This window comes from Sinohyriopsis cumingii, chromosome 1 (assembly GCF_028554795.1).
Source record: "Sinohyriopsis cumingii isolate HCF-2022 chromosome 1, ASM2855479v2, whole genome shotgun sequence".
Taxonomy (NCBI): Eukaryota; Metazoa; Mollusca; class Bivalvia; order Unionida; family Unionidae; genus Sinohyriopsis; species Sinohyriopsis cumingii.
The window spans coordinates 76267971-76286878 of record NC_142961.1 but is presented as its reverse complement, the minus strand read 5'-3'; the positions used below and the strand labels follow the sequence as shown (position 1 = coordinate 76286878).

At 34.8% G+C, this 18908-nt stretch overlaps 1 protein-coding gene across 1 annotated transcript in view; it reads right to left on the bottom strand.

The window, feature by feature from the left end:
- Positions 1–457: 457 nt before the first annotated feature.
- LOC149807152 (kielin/chordin-like protein) overlaps positions 458–18908 on the bottom strand; it is a 43017-nt gene continuing 24566 nt past the window's right edge. The window contains exons 4-7 of the mRNA XM_089951668.1: positions 11816–11915; positions 5624–5779; positions 4380–4520; positions 458–674 (exon numbers count right to left, since the gene is read on the bottom strand). Of these exons, the coding sequence (XP_089807794.1) occupies positions 523–674; positions 4380–4520; positions 5624–5779; positions 11816–11915 (549 nt within the window). The 3' untranslated portion in view covers positions 458–522. The remainder of the gene's footprint in view (positions 675–4379; positions 4521–5623; positions 5780–11815; positions 11916–18908) is intronic.

Sequence of the window (18908 nt, the reverse complement as noted above, 5' to 3'; positions counted from 1 at the left end):
ACTGCTCAAGAATTTCGTGGGCTTATTTGGACCAACAGAAACACATAAAGTGATGTGTTAACGTGTGTTAATATTAAAAAATTAAACTGCACATCCTTTATGTAAAGTGTACAAACTTAGATTACTACTATATAATTTCAAGGTGTGATCTATAATCTAACACTTAAACGTTTACTTTAGGCTTGTGTTTAAATGTCATAGATTAAAACTCATATAATAAATACATCGACTTTGAGTGTTTCTAAGGCGTTTGTGACAATAATCCGATTCTGCCTGAATCATCACTAGTGGGGTTTGGATCACTCAGCTATTTTAGCATTCTTAGTTCAGCTGTATTCTAAACATGAATCCTTTTGTGGTCAATCATAACTAATGGCTCAAGGATTACTGATAAACAAGTTAAAGGAAGAACAAACCATAACTGTATGATTTGTTGAGACATTCAGAAAACGCCATGTTCGAGAGTAAAAAGCCTATTTTATTCAACAGGTATGAATAGACTATTATCAAGGACCAGATAATTTACGACACGACTAGAGGACCACTCAAGCACGCCATTTCCGTACATACGACCATGCCATTGCTGCAGCCGCATGTGTTGCAACCATCAGATGACTTGAAACTGTCTCCGGTATGGTATGTTACTCCATTGTATCTACATCCAAGACCTATATCTATAATAATAATAATAATAATAATAATAATAATAATAATAATCTTGACGACGATGATGATGGTGATGAAATAAAACTGGGCATGAATTCCAAGCAGCATTTCAAAGATAATAGTCTTAATATGCAAATCAAAATGCATCTGGTCCATGTTGTTTGAGGGGTGTAGGTGGGAGGTGGTGCAATTATATCTTTAAATATCACCATCTCGTACGAGGACAATATAAATTAAAGTTAGAAAAGTTACAAGCGTAGAATTTGTTCATGCTAAACACTCGCAGGACACCACTTTAATAAGAGATTAATAGTCACTAAAGAAATTTACTTTCTCACCCTAACACTTGTTAGACAATATCAAAAAAAGAGAGGATGTTTGCTCCATATTTTCACAAGTGGCGAAGCCACGAGTTAAAAATGCTCAAGTTTTCACCCACGATATGAAATATAATATATCCATTATTCTCTCGAAGCAAGCAATTTTTTTTTTTATTTTATACTTAAATGTATTGGCAAACAATTTGTATGACAGACTAAAGTAGCAGATTTCTTATTGAATCCCACACAATGTAAGCGGTTTACCGTTATGTTTTGCTGTGTTTTATGAATGTTCGTGCAGAAAATATACACAGCAACATAATTCTCTCTGATTTAGTCTAAAGTACACTATCTTTAGCAGTTTGAAAAATAGGGAACACAAATATTGCTAGAGTAGATAATACCAGCTTTTGAAATTGCAAAGAATGGATTATAAAATGTATATAAGAAATATAAAAACGTTCGGCTCCTTTTCATTTCTTACATTACAACATTTCTTTCTTCAGTTACAGAAAACTAAACATGAAAAAACTAAACTGTCCATTATTCTACTTACTATTACTCAAGTAAACGAGAAAAAGATTTTCACTCAGAAGGAAAAAGATATATTCATTAGTTTGACTTAGAAATGTAACGATTGCACAAAATAGCAAGATAAAAATGATATTACAGTAGAAAATGAACAAATTGGAGATTAAAAAACAGTACACGTTAATGTGTGAAAGGATAAAGTAAGGATCACTGTACTCGAGCGCGAAAAGATAACTTTTCATTTACTTTTTGAGTGTAAATTATGAGCTATAGGGTAAAGTCATTTTCTCGGAAAGTTATCAATTTTGGATAATTTGTATAATCAAGAGTGAATTCTTTTAACCGAGAAGTCGAGCGCATGCCAGTCGACAATACATCCAGTTAACGATTTATATAGTTCACGGCAAGGCGTATTTGTTTATTGTGTCTAGTCTATGTTATAGTTCAGATAGGGATGCTAACTAGCCAGTAGGGACATATATTAATCTTCTTAACTAGGGTTATCAGCTGTCAGACTGCGACTAGAAGACCCGAATTATACTCTATTCGAATTAAGATATGACGATATCTAACACAACGAGAAAGGGAATAATGTTCTAACCCATACGTGAAAACCCGACAAAATATTTAGGTTGCCTATTTATCTACTTTACAAGGGAAATTGCTCCATATATACCTGAATCCAGAGAGGACAGAGAGGAGACAACCAAATTACGGGTGATGACCGGAAAGAGGCTGGAGAGAAAGAGAGAGAGGAATACGTTGACTCTGACATGTAACTAACATTGAAGGTGGTAAGACCAGCAAGCATCCAGGTTATGCAGGCATACTGGACAATTGAGTTCGATCGCTCACTCGATTTCATGATGAAATTTATCTTACCGGTATAAACAGAATGGCTAATTGCATTGCTTTAAATCTTGGTAGTTATATTTTAAGAGAAGTATTTCCTTCAAATGTTTTATTCAGTTTCATTTTATTTATATAATTAATTAAATTGTTAAATACACGGGGGCTCAGGTCTCGATTTATTCCGTCTATAAATTTAATAGTTTATTATGTACTTGATCGGGCAATAACACCGAGGTCGATCATCGTCTAGATAAGGACAAACCAACCAAACATCCCGTTACAGATCTATATATTTTAAGAACAGTGTATTACGAAGACAATTTAAAAATTGGAACAGCTTTTCAAAATCACATCACCGAAAATTATGATAATCTGTTGATCGTGATGCTCTATTTTATGACCTAGAAGTATTATAATGAAACGATTTAGCATCGTTGGCATATAAAACCAATTACAGAAATCCAAAATTTCCAAGCTATAATATAAATCTACCGCCAATATATATGCATACATTTTTGTAATACTTCGTTGTTGATAAACAGCATGTAACAATACGATTTTAAAGTATACTAAAGAAATCCAAATGGGTAAAATTAAGCAGAAATGAAAGATTATAATATAATAATCCTCTGTCTGACGCGTCTTGTCTGATATGTGATTCAATGTAAATACGAAGTTCATTTTGCAAACACATATATATATGTATGTGTGAATAAACATTTATCTATATTGATACTGGTGGCTGCAAGATCTTCTATTGTTTTCTTTTTTAAAATGTTTTTTGAATCATTAACTTTCTGAGATCCATTTGTTTACACCTTCCAATTAGAATGCAAACAGCAAACCCCTTAATACCAAAATTCACACGGTCAGCTACGAAAATCCTGATTTAGTCGGCACTTTTAAGGTATCAGTTTATTAAACTGCTAACGATTGCAGGTACTGCTGCTGCTTCCTTCTCTAGCTCAAATGGATGATTGTTAGTATTTATTAAGTGTTTTAATTTTAGAAAGAAACCATAGTCTTTCATATACGGCAGTACCTTCTCCACCATCACATCTCCTTTAATCGTTTACAAATTTTATCATAGACAGTTGATAAAGTCATGCGTATTGCAGTGGCGAAATCAGATATTGTTATACCGGTTTCTTGAAACAATTGTTTCAAATTTTCTCCACTGAGTATTTTTTTATATCTATTTAATTAATCTTTATCTTGTTGTCTCTAAAAACGCTCTCAAACTGTTTTAAATACCCAACTAATTATACTCTTTACTTCCAACATTTTTCCTATCTTCTTTTAATGTAGTATTTTATTTAGATCGATGTCTTTGCTGACATACATTTTAACATCTGGTTTTATAGATTCTATTTATGACTTGACAGCTGCTATATCATTTACATAACCACATAGTTATATTTTTACTTGTTCTGTGAATAATATTTTCACTATAGGTGGAAGCTCTCCACTTTGAACTCTTGTGAAGTATGCTTCAATTATAATCGCAACTTCCTTTATAAGTTCATTCGTAACTATTATTTGCATCTCTGTTCCATTGGGTACGCGTATATTTATTGGATGCCTTTGTTCCCAGGTGGGTTGTATCGGATATTTATTTTGTGTGGGATTTTGTTTAGGCTAAGCCGTTGTCTGTCTCCAATGTTTTCTGTTATCCCCTAGTCTATTTAATAAGTTTTGAATTCCTAAGTTAGGGTGATAGTAGGAGGAGCAGTTGGACTCTTTCTTTAATCTTTAGTATTTAATTCAATAATATTACTTTTCACTTTATTGAACCCGATGTTGAGTAGGAATTTTTAACCACCATTTTGAATGATCTTCAAGTCAGTCACACTTCCAAAATCAGATGTATAAGTCGTCATACGTATCTTTAGACATGTCTTACTTATTTATTTAACATGTCTAGTTCAAGAGTTCATTCCATTTATTTTCATTCTAAGCCACATCTGTATGGTATAGAGTGGTAAAATTAGGACAAAAAAATATGCTTACCGGTACCAGTAGGAGTCTGACAAGTGTGTCCACATCCGTTTGAGCAACATTTCTGAACCCCAGAACATTCGGAATCTGAGGAACACATTTCCACACAGAATCCGAAGCCGGATGTTCTTGGACAGTGTCCGGGCTTGATTGCTGAAAGAAATAGGTTATATATATATATATATATATATATATATATATATATATATATATATATATATATATATATATATATATATATATAAAATAATTGATTTTTTAAAAACCTTTTTGGTCTTTTGTACCGTTGCATCAGATTCACTTTTACTGCATTTAATAGCTTTCAATATAAGTCGGTGTTTCAGTCTGACATTTTGTTATGTATTTTGTCATACCCTTATTTTAAACAACCGAACTGTTGTTCCCATGTGTGTTTAATTAGCCAAGTGGAAAAAAGGACGAGAAATCAGTTATGGAAATGTTACCACTCCCTTCTTTTAGCTTCCGCAAGACAAGTAACAAATGGTAAACCATGTGATGAAAACATTTTCGAGAATAGACGAAAAAGAAAAGAAGAATAGTTTGTTTTGTTTTGTCCTGTCTATAACGAGTGCTGAACAAAAGGCCAAAGATAATTCTACTATTGCTTGCTATGATATTTATCATCGTCTGTTCACCGTCTTTACGTTAAAAACATTTTTAGAATGTTGTGGATCGCCAGACATAACAGTCACAATATCGAATGTCCTAAATCGTTCTTGTCAGTGTCAGCGTCCATATCGTTCAACAAGAATTAAACAAACTTAATACTCAAGCCATCGGAGAATAGGTTGGTGGATTGGAGGGTGAAGCAATATATGTAGATCTGTGTTTCGTTGTAAACCTTATTTGCCCATAATATGTAATGTGTACGTACAGTTGCTCAGAATACACTGTACTTGACGTCGAGATATCATCGTGCTTTTCATTTTACCCTATGAAACATCCAAACGGACAGTGAGTTAATGTAAGTCACGCTCCCTCCATCTTCAGACATTTCCTCCATCCTAACATAAAGACATACACTCGTGCGCCATATATAGAGCTAAAGTGACTGAAAACGAGACAGCAATGTCAGCATTCTTCGCAATGTTAGTTTTCAACAAAATGTAAGTGAAATATTTTTGCATTGCCAAACGAGACTTGCGAAGAAATTCTGTGCCATAGAGACACATGCTCTCACGAGGCATTCATGAAATGGCAATATATACATGTACTTGACGTTACGCAATACATACATATACTTGACGTTACGGTGGTAGGGTTCTGACACGTGTGTCCACAGCCATTCGAGCAACATTTCTGGCTCCCTGCACAATCGTCGTCTGAGGAACAGCCCTGAAGACAGATCCCGATCATGCCGGAGGAATCAGGGCATGACCCCGACTTTGCCGCTGAAACATAATATAAGAGACTGATAAGTATATTAATCAATTATCCTTATCGTACGCCTTAACCTATGTAATTTTTTTTGTTGCAAATATATAAGCACACGTTGTCAATGCGTATGGCAACAATAATTTAATGTGCGTTTTTCCAGTTTGTCAGAAAGATTTAGTGAGAGGTTTGTTTTAAATATGTACATTTATAAATGTAGTTTTCAAGCTTTCATTCCAGTTTAAAATTGCTTCTTCTTCCTTACAAACGCTTTCAAAAACTAGAAATGTTTTAAACTTTGTTTTACATTTGATTTAACGCTGATATCTGAAAATGATACCATTATATTTCAATCATATATACTTGTTGTGAAAAATGATTCAGAGACGATCATTTGCATGTTGTGTTCGTCATTGGTTTTAACCATTCCGACACCTTTGAATTATTACTTTCAAATATTGAAATACATTGGAGGAAGTTAAAACAGTGACACAAACGCATTGTCAATACTTTTAGTTAGAGAACAGACGCTGTTGTGCCATCGTACCCTATTTATTTTATCATGTTAATACCTTTTCATTTTCAATGCCAATATTAAAATTTAACGTTTCCACTGAATTCTTACTTACAGCGATCGATGAGTTCTATTACATATTTAGGTCAAGTGAAGCAAGATAGTACTTATCAAAGTTCCGTGTCTCATCAGATAAACAAACATGCCAGTAGAAAGATACTTTATCAAGAAGTGTTTCAATCAATTGCAGTGTTTGTTCAGGTTTAATAATATCGTGATCATGTGTAATGTAATGTTTGATTGGAACTTAGATATATTTGAAGAGTTATGTGCTTTCCATATGTTGTAATTTTGCGTACGAGGTCTATTTAATAGGTAAATTGTAGAAAGATAGCAAGTTAATCTGATGCAAAGATTTAATGCAGAAGTTTTTAAAAGTTGTATATATATGCCTTTTGATTTTACCATAATTATTATTATTATTATTATTATTATTATTATTATTAATTTGAATGATATAACTTTGTGATGCTTCTATTGGGGTTAAGTTGCATTCAGCAAAACGCGCTGAAGCATAGCTAACTCAGTATCAGTTAGTGTTAGAGTTGTAATATTGGCATTTATAATTATATAATGGCCCTTATTTAGTTTCTATTTGATTACTTCCAACTTGGACGATGAAAAATGAGTATTATGTTACATATATCATTCGGAAAATCTAACACTCTTGGTTAGATAAAAACAACACTATACATCACAACATTAGTTTTGTTTACTTATCTAACCCATATTTGTATTCTACTAACTTGTTTTGAACTTATTCCATGAGATGGAAAACTCCTTTCAAACGTTTTCGTGTTCAATTTTGATATTAATATCTCTATTTTTATCTCCAATTTTTATTAAATATTTCCATTCTACCACTTAATGCTAGATATTGTTTTTACTCATTTCGATTTTGAATGCATATTAATAAATTAAAAACTTTTATTCTAAATTTTCTCTGGGTAGTTTATTCGTTGGTTTTCTTCATCACTATTAGTTTGTACGACACCAATAGTATTTACTAGTTCTTGATCTATTACTTTGTACGACACCAATAGCATTTACTAGTTCTTGATATATTAGTTTGTACGACACCAATAGTATTCACTAGTTCTTGATCTATTTGTACGACACCAATAGTATTCACTAGTTCTTGATCTATTACTTTGTACGACACCAATAGTATTTACTAGTTCTTGATCTATTAGTTTGTACGACACCAATAGTATTTACTAGTTCTTGATCTATTACTTTGTACGACACCAATATTATTCACTAGTTCTTGATCTATTTATACGACACAAATATTATTCACTAGTTCTTGATCTATTACTTTGTACGACACCAATAGTATTCACTAGTTCTTGATCTATTTGTACGACACCAATAGTATTCACTAGTTCTTGATCTATTTATACGACACTAATAGTATTCACTAGTTCTTGAGCTATTACTTTGTACGACACCAATAGTACCGTATTCACTAATTCTTGATCAACCAAATCGTTTCAATGTGTTAGATTATTCTTCTCAAGCAAGCAGTAAGCCCATATTCAGTTTGGGTGAAATCAATCCCTAAACATTTCCCTTTTTCATCAATCTGTTTTCTTTTCATTACAACTTTGTTCGATAGCTGTTTATTTATTTTTAGTTATTTCTCTTCTACGCTTGAATAATTTTCACTGTATTAGCAATTAAAGTTTTATTTATCTATGTATCAGCATATTTGTGTATAAACTTCCAAATAGATAAATTAACTTAATTTACTTGATCAACTAAATTTGTAATGCGGTTATAATTTAAGTTTATGCCATTGCTTATTGATTTACCTAGCATTGGATCTCTCCTTTTACATACTCTATAGATTTATAAAGTGGAAGATCTCTATGATTTCTTAAAGGTATTTTTCAGAGTCACGGCAATCGCTATTTACTTCACCTGAAAAATAGGTAATGGGCACACCATCAAAATATAATGCTTATCTGTATTTATCTTTATTGATGATACTTAATCTGTGTATGATAATTCTTTATAAGTGCCTGTTATGACCATGAATATTGTATAAAATCAGGTCACCACGTTAAATAATTTCGTCCGGTGGAGATTCAAATAACCACGAATAAACATAGAGTAATTTTATGTGCTATTTATTTGATCATAAAAAATATATGGATGTGTTTGCTTATGATATCCACAAATTGAATAAGATTCAGACGATGTCTGTATAGATTTTCCCCAATTCATCTTCGCAGTTTAGATTCATAGTTGTTCACATACAATATAGGTATAGTTGGTTATGTGTATGATTATTGCTTGGAGTGATGAGAACGTATGAGTTGCTGTAAGGACGTGATTTGTCTTTAACATTGCCATATTTAGCAGTCAGACCTGCTTTGACATTGTCGATGAACATTTCAATCTTAAGCAGTTGATCTGAAAATAAAATGAACCTTATTTGATGTTTTCGTTGTTGTAATATAATCTTAATTTCTCACCATTTTTGAGGTAGTAAGGTGTGGGTGACAAACAGGCACTACTTTATACACTAGACAAACTGTCAATAGCTGTTATCCGTATTAAGCGTTGAGTTAAAGCAACAAATCTTGCTCCAGCTTTCTCAGTTAACAGAGAACCTTAAAGTGGAGATGCCACTGAGACTGAAGTCCAAATTAATGGAGATGTCACTGAGACTGAAGTACGAATTAGATGGAGATGCCACTGCGACTGAAGTGCGAACTAGATGGAGATGTCACTGACAATGAAGTACGAATTAGATGGAGATGCCACTGAGACTGAAGTACGAATTAGATGGAGATGCCAATGAGACTGAAGTGCGAACTAGATGGAGATGCCACTGAGAATGAAGTACGAATTAGATGGAGATGTCAATGAATCTTAAGTGCAAACTAGACGGACATGCTACTGAGAATGAAGTACGAATTAGATGGAGATGTCACTGTATCTTAAGTGCAAACTCGACGGACATGCTACTGAGACTGAAGTACGAATTAGATGGAAATGTCACTGCGACCGAAGTACGAATTAGATGGAGATCCCACTGAGAATGAAGTACAAATTAGATGGAGATGTCACTGAATCTTAAGTGCAAACTAGACGGATATGCTACTGAGACTGAAGTACGAATTAAATGGAGATGTCACTGAATCTTAAGTGCAGACTCGATGGAGATGTCACTGAGAATAAAGTACGAATTAGATGGAGATGTCACTGAATCTTAGTGCAAACACGATGGAGATACCACTGAGACTGAAGTGCAAACTCGATGGAGATTGTCACTGAAATTGAATTGCGAACTAGATGGATATTGAGATACCACTGAGACTGAAGTGCGAACGTGGAGATGAAACTGAGATATGGAACATGGGACTTTAGTCTCAACTGCTATTAGCTAGGGCACTAAATATGGAACAGGAAAGATATAACAGAAGTATTCGGCAAACTAATTCCTTCGGGTATTACGAAAACTGCATACTGTTCAAACGCTATAGTGCAAGACTACAATGTTTGCTTGGAAGCCCGTTTGAAATAGATTACAACCTGTGGAAAATGGTTGATTTGGAAGCCTAGTAGTCGCATTAGACAACATCACGATCTTATCAGGACACGGGATCTTCGAGAATAAGCCATTCTGAACTATGTCTGGAATCGGACACAGTTTGTTATAGATAAAATTCACTCAACGCACCTTGTTGACGTGCATGACCTTGAATATTTATAGAGGTAAGAATATAGAACTACATTTCCTAAAATCTTTATATAGATACAGTTATGTACATCTTGGATTGCCCGATATCCTGAACTAGCCAATATATATGTTGGACAAGGATCTGATGGCATGAGATTAGTCACACTTAATTGGAATTTAAAGGAATGAAAACCCCCAGTTTCGTTTGCTTTAGTTACACACCACCTTGATTCCTGTCCCGTCCACTTTCGGATCATCATTTTCCGGCTGTTAATCTTGTCATGTTTAGTGTAGTCCGTAATTGAATCTTACTATGTCGTACGGTTCGCTGAAATGCGAATCTCCAAAGATCGGCAAAAGACGGTTCTCAGACAGACAATGGCTTTATTCAGCGTGATTGGAATAAATTAAATGTTTTACAAAGGTACAAATAAATAAGCCGATTAATACTGCTGTATGTCTGGAACGTTTTCTTTTAAACTGCATGTACACCAAAACAGTAATCAGTTGATATCTTTAGCGGATTATTCGATCTTACAGATCACTATGTATATCTATAGTCTCCTCTAATCGACACCCCCACCCCAAGTAAGATCTTGAGAAGAAAATAAAATAAAATATTTTAAGGTTTTAAGGTATTTCTAGCCACCGACAGGAACCGCAAAGCACAAATATTCGGAAAAAAAAGTGTTTGACATGAACAACATTTACTATTCGAGAATATACTTTATATATATATATATATATATATATATATATATATATATATATATATATATATATATATATTCGATGATAGGAGTCATTTCTTTGTTGGCGGACGTCATTTCTTCGTTGGCCTGCCAAACAGAAATTTTCTACCTGTTGGCCACTCTTTGCAATATGTATTTATCGGATGCTTCCCAACAGTTTCCATCGTGACTAAAATAACCATTTTTTATTTTGTATTTATTTACTGGGGCAAAGGAATATTTTATTTTGTATCTGTTTATGGGGGAAGAGTATTTTATTTTGTGTCTGTATATGGGGGAGGGGTAGCGTTTTGGCATCACAGAAAAAAACTTATTTTACGTTTGATAATTTGAACAATTACAAATTCGCTGTTATTGTCACTAACAGGCAACTAAAACAGTTAAATACACCGGATGGTCATTCTGAAAAAAGAAAGTATATGCATATACGAATGCATATCACACATAAAATACATAGCTATATTAATATGGAGTACATAATCCAGTACCTAGCAATGCAGAGTTCAAAACATTCACACTCACATAGTTAAAAAACATTGACGACATTGGTCATATGATGTAGAAAAAACATACGTAAACAAGGAGAACGGGAAAGGTATGAACCAGAACGTATTTACTTATCCTGAACACGTGGCAGGAAAACGTTTACACCGCCCTAGGAGCGTTATAACTTATGAAGGTGTTTGTCAAATTGCGAGCGGTATATTTATTTTGCTTTGCCGTGGCCAAACACAATACGTGACATTTGCTCAATTTTCCATCAGTTGCCATGCAAATAACTGGAAGCGTAACATTATTTTCTCCATAGAGACAGCAGCTACGTGGCTCATTAATTACCTATAGTATTAGTACAGTCGTGATTACACAATGCATTAGTGTTTTGACTATATGATATGTATGTATGGTTTCTTGTCCTTAGGTGTGAAGACAAAGAAAAAATGATAATTTCTTAAAACATAAATTGAACATTTTTGATTTTCAAATGTGTGTATGTGCATATGAGAGAGAGAGAGAGAGAGAGAGAGAGATTACTTACCCAGAGCAACACTAACTACGAAAAGTATTATGATACCGATTTCTTTCATAGTAATCATGTAATGCGCTTCACCAGCTCGTATCTTAATCGGTGATTCAATCTGAATTTAAAGACATGTACATATCTATATATAGACTAGAATGGTGTGTGGGAAGGGTCTAGTATTAATCACGTTTTCTGTAGAGAGTGCGCTGAGCAAAGCAAAATATGTTTGATTCCTACATGGCTCTGGAGCCCATACTTCTAGAGTTTAAATATATCCCATTGTTTTACTAGGTTTCCATGGATGTGCCCGATGAAGACAAAAAAACAAACAAAAAAAACCCCCAACAAAACAAGCAACAACAACCCCCCAACTTTGTAACAATATCTGATGAATGGTATACATGTTGGCAAAACTTAAGGGCCAAAGAGGAATTGACATTATGCCATAGGTTTACATATAGGCAAGACTTAAGGATTAATGGGAATTAACATTGTCCCATACGTTTACATGTAGGCAAAACTCAAGGGTCAAACTGGATTTAATATTAGCCCATATGTTTTCATGTAGGCTACATTTAAGGGCTAACGGGATCAGCATTATCCCATAGGTTTACACTTAGGCAACACATAAGGACCAAACGGGATTAAACATTAGCATATAGGTTTACATGTGGGCAACACTTTAGGTCCAAACGTGATTTAACACTAGCCCATAGGTAAAATGAAGGCAAAGCTTACAGTTCAAGCCAAATAGCTCCCGCATGTAAGGCTATCGAGTCTAAGAATGTATAGCCTCAACGGGAATGCTAATATTAACATTTTTATCTAAAATCCAACACACACCTTTACAATCCAACACACCACAGTTGTGTTCATATCACCTCGCATAGGTAAGGCTAACGAGTCTAAGAATTTATAGCTTAACACGACTGGAGTATAGGACAATATCATCCCCGCCAGGACTGAATACCAAGGGGACAAAATTGCTCCTGCAAAATGAAAGATAGGACATAATCTCCTCCACCAGTCTAAGTTTTTTGTGTGACCGTCACAAGTATACATCTAAACTTATAACTTCTAAACGGTCTGTTGTTATTATTATAGAACGGGGTAACGGACGCTTTATTGGAATATTTTGAAATGTAGGTATCCTGGGGGGTGGGGTGGACGGCGGTGATTTTGTGTGTACCCCGCACGATTGTATGGTTTTAGAAAGGAATGATATTGTTAACATTTGTATCTATAATCCAACACACACACACACACACACATTTAGAATTAAATGCAGCACACATATATTTGAGGCCATATCTCCTCCCATATGTAAATCTATGAAGTATAAGAATCTATAGCTCAAAACGGTAATTCTATAATTATAATTTGCATCTGCAATCAATCACACACCACATATACTACCCAGCAACCGATTTTTGATTGCTATCACACACACACACACACACACACACACACACACATGAAATCCAACGTCAACTTTTTCATTACTATCCAAACATACAACCTACAAACCAGCATACGGTATTTGATTAGTATCGAAACACACCACATAGACTGTCCAGCACCCAATCTTTGATTACTATCCCACCGTACAATTCAGCGAAAAGCGTAGGCGTTTATACACATAATTTACTTACAAATTCCAGATATGCTATCATCCTAGAGAGGGGTAGGATGGAGAAGAAAAAAAAAGAGGATGAAAGAGAGACACCAAACATACCATATTATCATACACAAGTAGGCAAGGGTAAGAATGTTTATGCACACTCTATACTTACATTCAAATAGGGGTCTACGGGAATGCAATATTATCGTTTTTAGGTACAATCTCACATACACTTTTTGACACACTTTCTAGACACACATCCCTACTATCCAGAGACAATTGTTTTATAACAATCAAAGTCCACACCCCTGTATCCAACATATAATCTGTGATGATTCACCCACAAACACACACCCTGCTATCAAACGAAGATGGCAGGTTTTTATATATGTACTATACTTACATACATATGTGCATGTTATACAACAAAAAGTTACGAGCTTCTATAAACTTGAAAGGCTTACATGTATTCTATCCAAGGATAAAAGAAGGAGTGTATACTGACGCACGCTACTCTTACATACAAACATACAATTACGCAAAGATAAGAGTAGTTGTAAACGCGCTATAATTAAATACATACAAACCTACTGTCACAAAAGAAGGCGGTATATAGGGTGTAAAAGAAAGGGATGAAATATAGACATAATAATACATACACAAGCAAAGGTAGTAGTGTTTGTTCATACATGCACACAACATCCTGTCACACCACATCAAAGTAAAGGTTTTTTTTTTTTTTTTTTTTTTTACGAAAAGGAGGGGATCTTCACAACCCAAGAAATCTTAACTTTCTATGACTACATCAATAACAAAAAAGTGATAAGGTCCGATTTAGGATTTTCTATATCTCTTACAAAATAGATATTACTCAATGACTGCAAATAAAATAAAACTTAAATCCATTTCTCCCATGATTCAATGGTAAGCATAAGCGAGTGTGTTTCGGTGTCTTATCCATACTAAATGAAACAAATCAAGACAAAGAGACACGCATTATTTTATTTGGTATATTCTTTTTCAATCAGCATCACAATGGAATTTTATTATTTCTTTTGCTGTCTGTTTCGTTTTCGCTGCTTTTCACTTGCATCGATTCTTCTTCACTCTTTTTTAGTTGCCTTGCCTTCTTGAATTCCTTGACGTGTAAGTTATTCTGTTTCTGAAGAATGCTCCTCCTTCTGGTCCTTTCCAGTTCGTTATCTTTTTTATTGGGACAGTCTGAAGACCAGTGATTTCGACCAAGGTCATCACTTTGAATTCACATTGCTTCCAAAGTGTACGCCTTAATTTACTCTTACCAATCGTACGCAGCGTTTCCTAAATTTTTCCCGAGATAATCATTTTTATCGTGAGACTTTGGATAGCATAGAATCTCTGTATTACGTTGGAATTAAATTCCCTTTGGAAATGAGTATTTGACATGGGTTCCTATCAAACGGTTATTGTTGGTAGCTCAAATGTTTACTGTCTCAGGACAGCGTTGTGATGCTCTGGTCAAATCTCAAAGTGTCGTAGATGTTGGCTTTTCCAGTTTAACAATGACATGGCGGGGGGGGGGGGCCGAAAAGAAGAAAGGTTGAAATGGACACACACACACACACACACACACACACACACATCATTTATCGTCATTGCCTCTACACACTGCCTGCATTTATATAAGCTTAGAATGTTAGGTCTATCAAAGCCATCAAGGTCAGCAGCGTAAAGAAGTCGGTCATTATATATGCAGTGATATTTTTCTTTCCCTTCGCTGGTTAATATTTCCGGAATATACCCCTTTAAGCTACATGGTGGTGGAGGCACAGTTGCATCCACGTATCTTTGTTTTTCAGCCTCATAATCATCGATTTATTCTACATACATTCCAGAGTCACTGATTCCTTTGTTCTCAGTAATTCGGCAAGGTTTCTCGCGATGGTACCACGCGACATCAACATAATTTCATAAATGTCCACGTTGGACGTGGGAGTTTTAAAGTTTGATCTTGAAATATCACAAACTCACCCGTTTCGTTATATGTAACAACTCATGTGTTAAACTCAATCAAATTTGCTTTGGTGGCAAGTCTGGTTAAATCCTCGACACCACGTCAGGTCCCTGCACTCAAGCGCCCATAAATATTAACAAACATTTTGTATACTATTAAGCGTTTTGTTTAAGTGACACTACAAAATCAATAAGTGCAAGCTTGGCCCGGCTTGAGGAAACGTTGCTTCTTACTAGATCAACCGCATTGTTAAATTAAGTACAGTTGCGCTCGGGCACCCTTGACCTGTATATGTAAATAATCAACACTTTCATATGGACGTGCAAACTAGTACGAGTACAATTTCAAAAGATGCATACAGGTGAGTTCCAGATCCTGTCAATAAATCCAGATTAACAATGCTGGTTTCCCAAGTGCTGCGAATCATTGATACAAGTCCATCTAGCATACAGACCAGCAGGAAATGCTTGACTTAACTTGTCATCGCCAGTAGATCAAAATTGGTGAACGGTGAGGATATAATTAATACGTCACAGCATACGTCGCAAGAGCTATTCTCTCCCTTAAAAAATATAAATAGAGACAACCTAAATTTTCTATTGTTTATGAATACAGGGACTTGAATTATCCCCATCTTGTTATCAGAGCTTACTATCGGTACTAAACAGATGCTAAGGCTGTCAGTCGGCTCCACATGTTCAATAATGACCCTAGTTAGTCGAATGACTAATTCATCACGCATTAATATCACACATTAACACCACACGAAGCATAACGGTTCCGAGCCAGCCTCAGTTTACACAAATGAATAAATGAGATACATTATATGGCTTCTACGTCATTTCAGTTAAAACACTCCCTTAATCATACGTGAAATCGTCTAAATTCGGTTATTCACACGGATTCCCGTAACTCATATTAACTAATGTAATGCATACAATTCTTAGAGCCTAATTCTTACGCAAACAAGACGACAAATTAAAAAGAATTTATCAAACTTATCTAAAGAAGATTAATGTACAACTTGCTATATATAAACTCAACACAGTTATATTTCATAAAGCAAATTGATATGAATGTAGAAATTAAATTCATGCAAATAAAAGTAAATAAATTCAGCAAAGCATTATATATGGCATCAACAAATTACATGGAATTGTGACAACTACCTTTGCTTTCAATGTTCCTCGCTTTATATTGCCAAATTTATTCGTAGGTTTCCTTCGACAACAGTCCTAATGGACAACAGTTTTGCGAGAGAATTTCTCCCAAAGTTCACTCGGTGTCTTCTTTACACGTGTTTTTCTCTTGTAGAAACGTTTAGACTGATTCAAATTTTCGATGTGGCCGATATTAGCGATATTAGCGTAACCAATCCGGATTATGTTTATCTGCCGCCTCTTTCCAGAGACACCAAATCTGTGGTCAATTTGACCTTCTACGTTGCAGCTATGGGTTAATGGAAGATCTAAATTTGTGACAGTTTTACCATAAATCAGAGTTTACCATGTCCTTATTAGTCCGTCTGGCTGCTATTATTATTATTATTATTATTATTATTAATGTTATTATTATCATTATTATTAATATGGTATCTTCTAGCCTGTCAGTTCTGACTCGATATAAAATCAACTAATAACAGGACTATCTCCAAATATCTAATACTGTCAGTTTCATACGCCTCCATTATCAAGAAAACAGTGTATATATTGCTTGATTTCTGGCCATTATTCAACGAGTTTAATAAATTTAATATCAAATTATTACCCATTTGTGATTCTTTTTATTACATAGTTTTTATTTACTGTACAAATCAACTTCAGATAGAAAATAAATAATTTTCTTCATTCCGTCTCAGATGATGTACCTTTCACTTGTTGCGCGTAAATAATAGTCCCAAAATTGTTTGTCAACACTGAATGTATATGGAAGTTTCGTGTGATGTCACATAGTTTGATTCGCTGAGGTTAGACGATCAGTGTAGCAGTGTTGATACCCAAGGTATGTCTATTTCAGCAGCAGGAGTGGGTGGACCGACCCCTAAAAAGTGGCGGCAGAATTTGTTTTACCCATCAATACCACCTTCGATGTGGAATCAGACGTTTTATGAACAAGAGACAAAAAATATTTTCTCGCGAATGACCTCAATTTATTAGAGACTTTGAAAGCCACCAGGCTGTAACCTGACCCTTAATAAAATAGCAAAGGGAAGTGCCTGCGACCAGACTAAATGTCTTTCGATATTTGTTGAATTTATCATAACTGTTATGTTTTATTTTTCAAGTTTTCTTTTCCCATTGCAAATGTTGGATTTCCAAGTCAATTTGTAATCAAGCACTTCACCTGCCCCAAGTGAACCCTGAGTGCTTTAGCCTTCGGAGTGGCCCAGGTAAGTACACCTGGATTAGTTTTATTTTTATAAGTTAACAATTACTTATTTAACGATATTTCGTCTTGTTTCATTATATCTTCCCTCTATAATAGCATATGTCTCAGACGCTGACAATATGTATATCGAATCGAACCCATGAATTAGTTTCCACTAGTCGAGCGAAGGTTTGTCTGTATGCCTTAGCCACTCCGCCACCGGACTCTTACAGATGTACAGCTGACATAAATATGTCTAACAGACAGACATTAAACATACACAATCATTTAGATCGTATTATTTATTTATCAAGTATTCTATTATTTTGAAATTTCTATTTAATGTAACAGGTAGATTTCTCTAACGAGTGTACAATTATCGATTTTTACTTGTAAATCACAGCGAGTTATTAATAGCACATATACATTTAGTGCAGTCAACCACGTGTAAGTAAGTGTGCCCCTGTATCGGTCTGGCTATTTCACAGAGATGAATCTGAGTCGGATGAATCAAAATTTGATCAGTGTCTTCTGCCATCTGACGTTCCTTATCGGAAGGATTCACTCCGACGTGCGATGAAACAGATTTTAGCAAAATATGACGGCGACATCGATGATATACTCGTTAAGTATTTTGCTATTTCGTCTGTTGTGGCTCATATAGCCCAGCTTAAAAAACGGCGCCCACCTCCAAAACAACAAAAAAATCTCGTCCATCTCCAAAACCGTATTTCTCTATGATATATCACGGCGCTGTATTGAATTTGGCTATGTCGGTCTTTGGAACAAAAAAGATAATTCTTCCGATATGTTTTATGTTGACAGTGTCGCTGCTTATCAGGCGGCTTTTCTTGGAGTTGGCGAGTGTCATCGTTATTTTGAACGATTTGGGCATCCACCGTACTAAATGTCACGAGTTGCAATAAACTACATTTGCGAAGATTTAATCCTCGACTTTTTCAGCGAATATTCATCCTGTTATATAAATTTGGTTTGGTAGATATTTTAATAAACCAGATACCAGTGTCAATCTCAACGAGTTTTCAGCAAATAAATCTGCATGTTCTTTCTTTAATAGTGTTATTACGACACATGCTTGATGCTAAGATTCTCACATCGTTAACTGT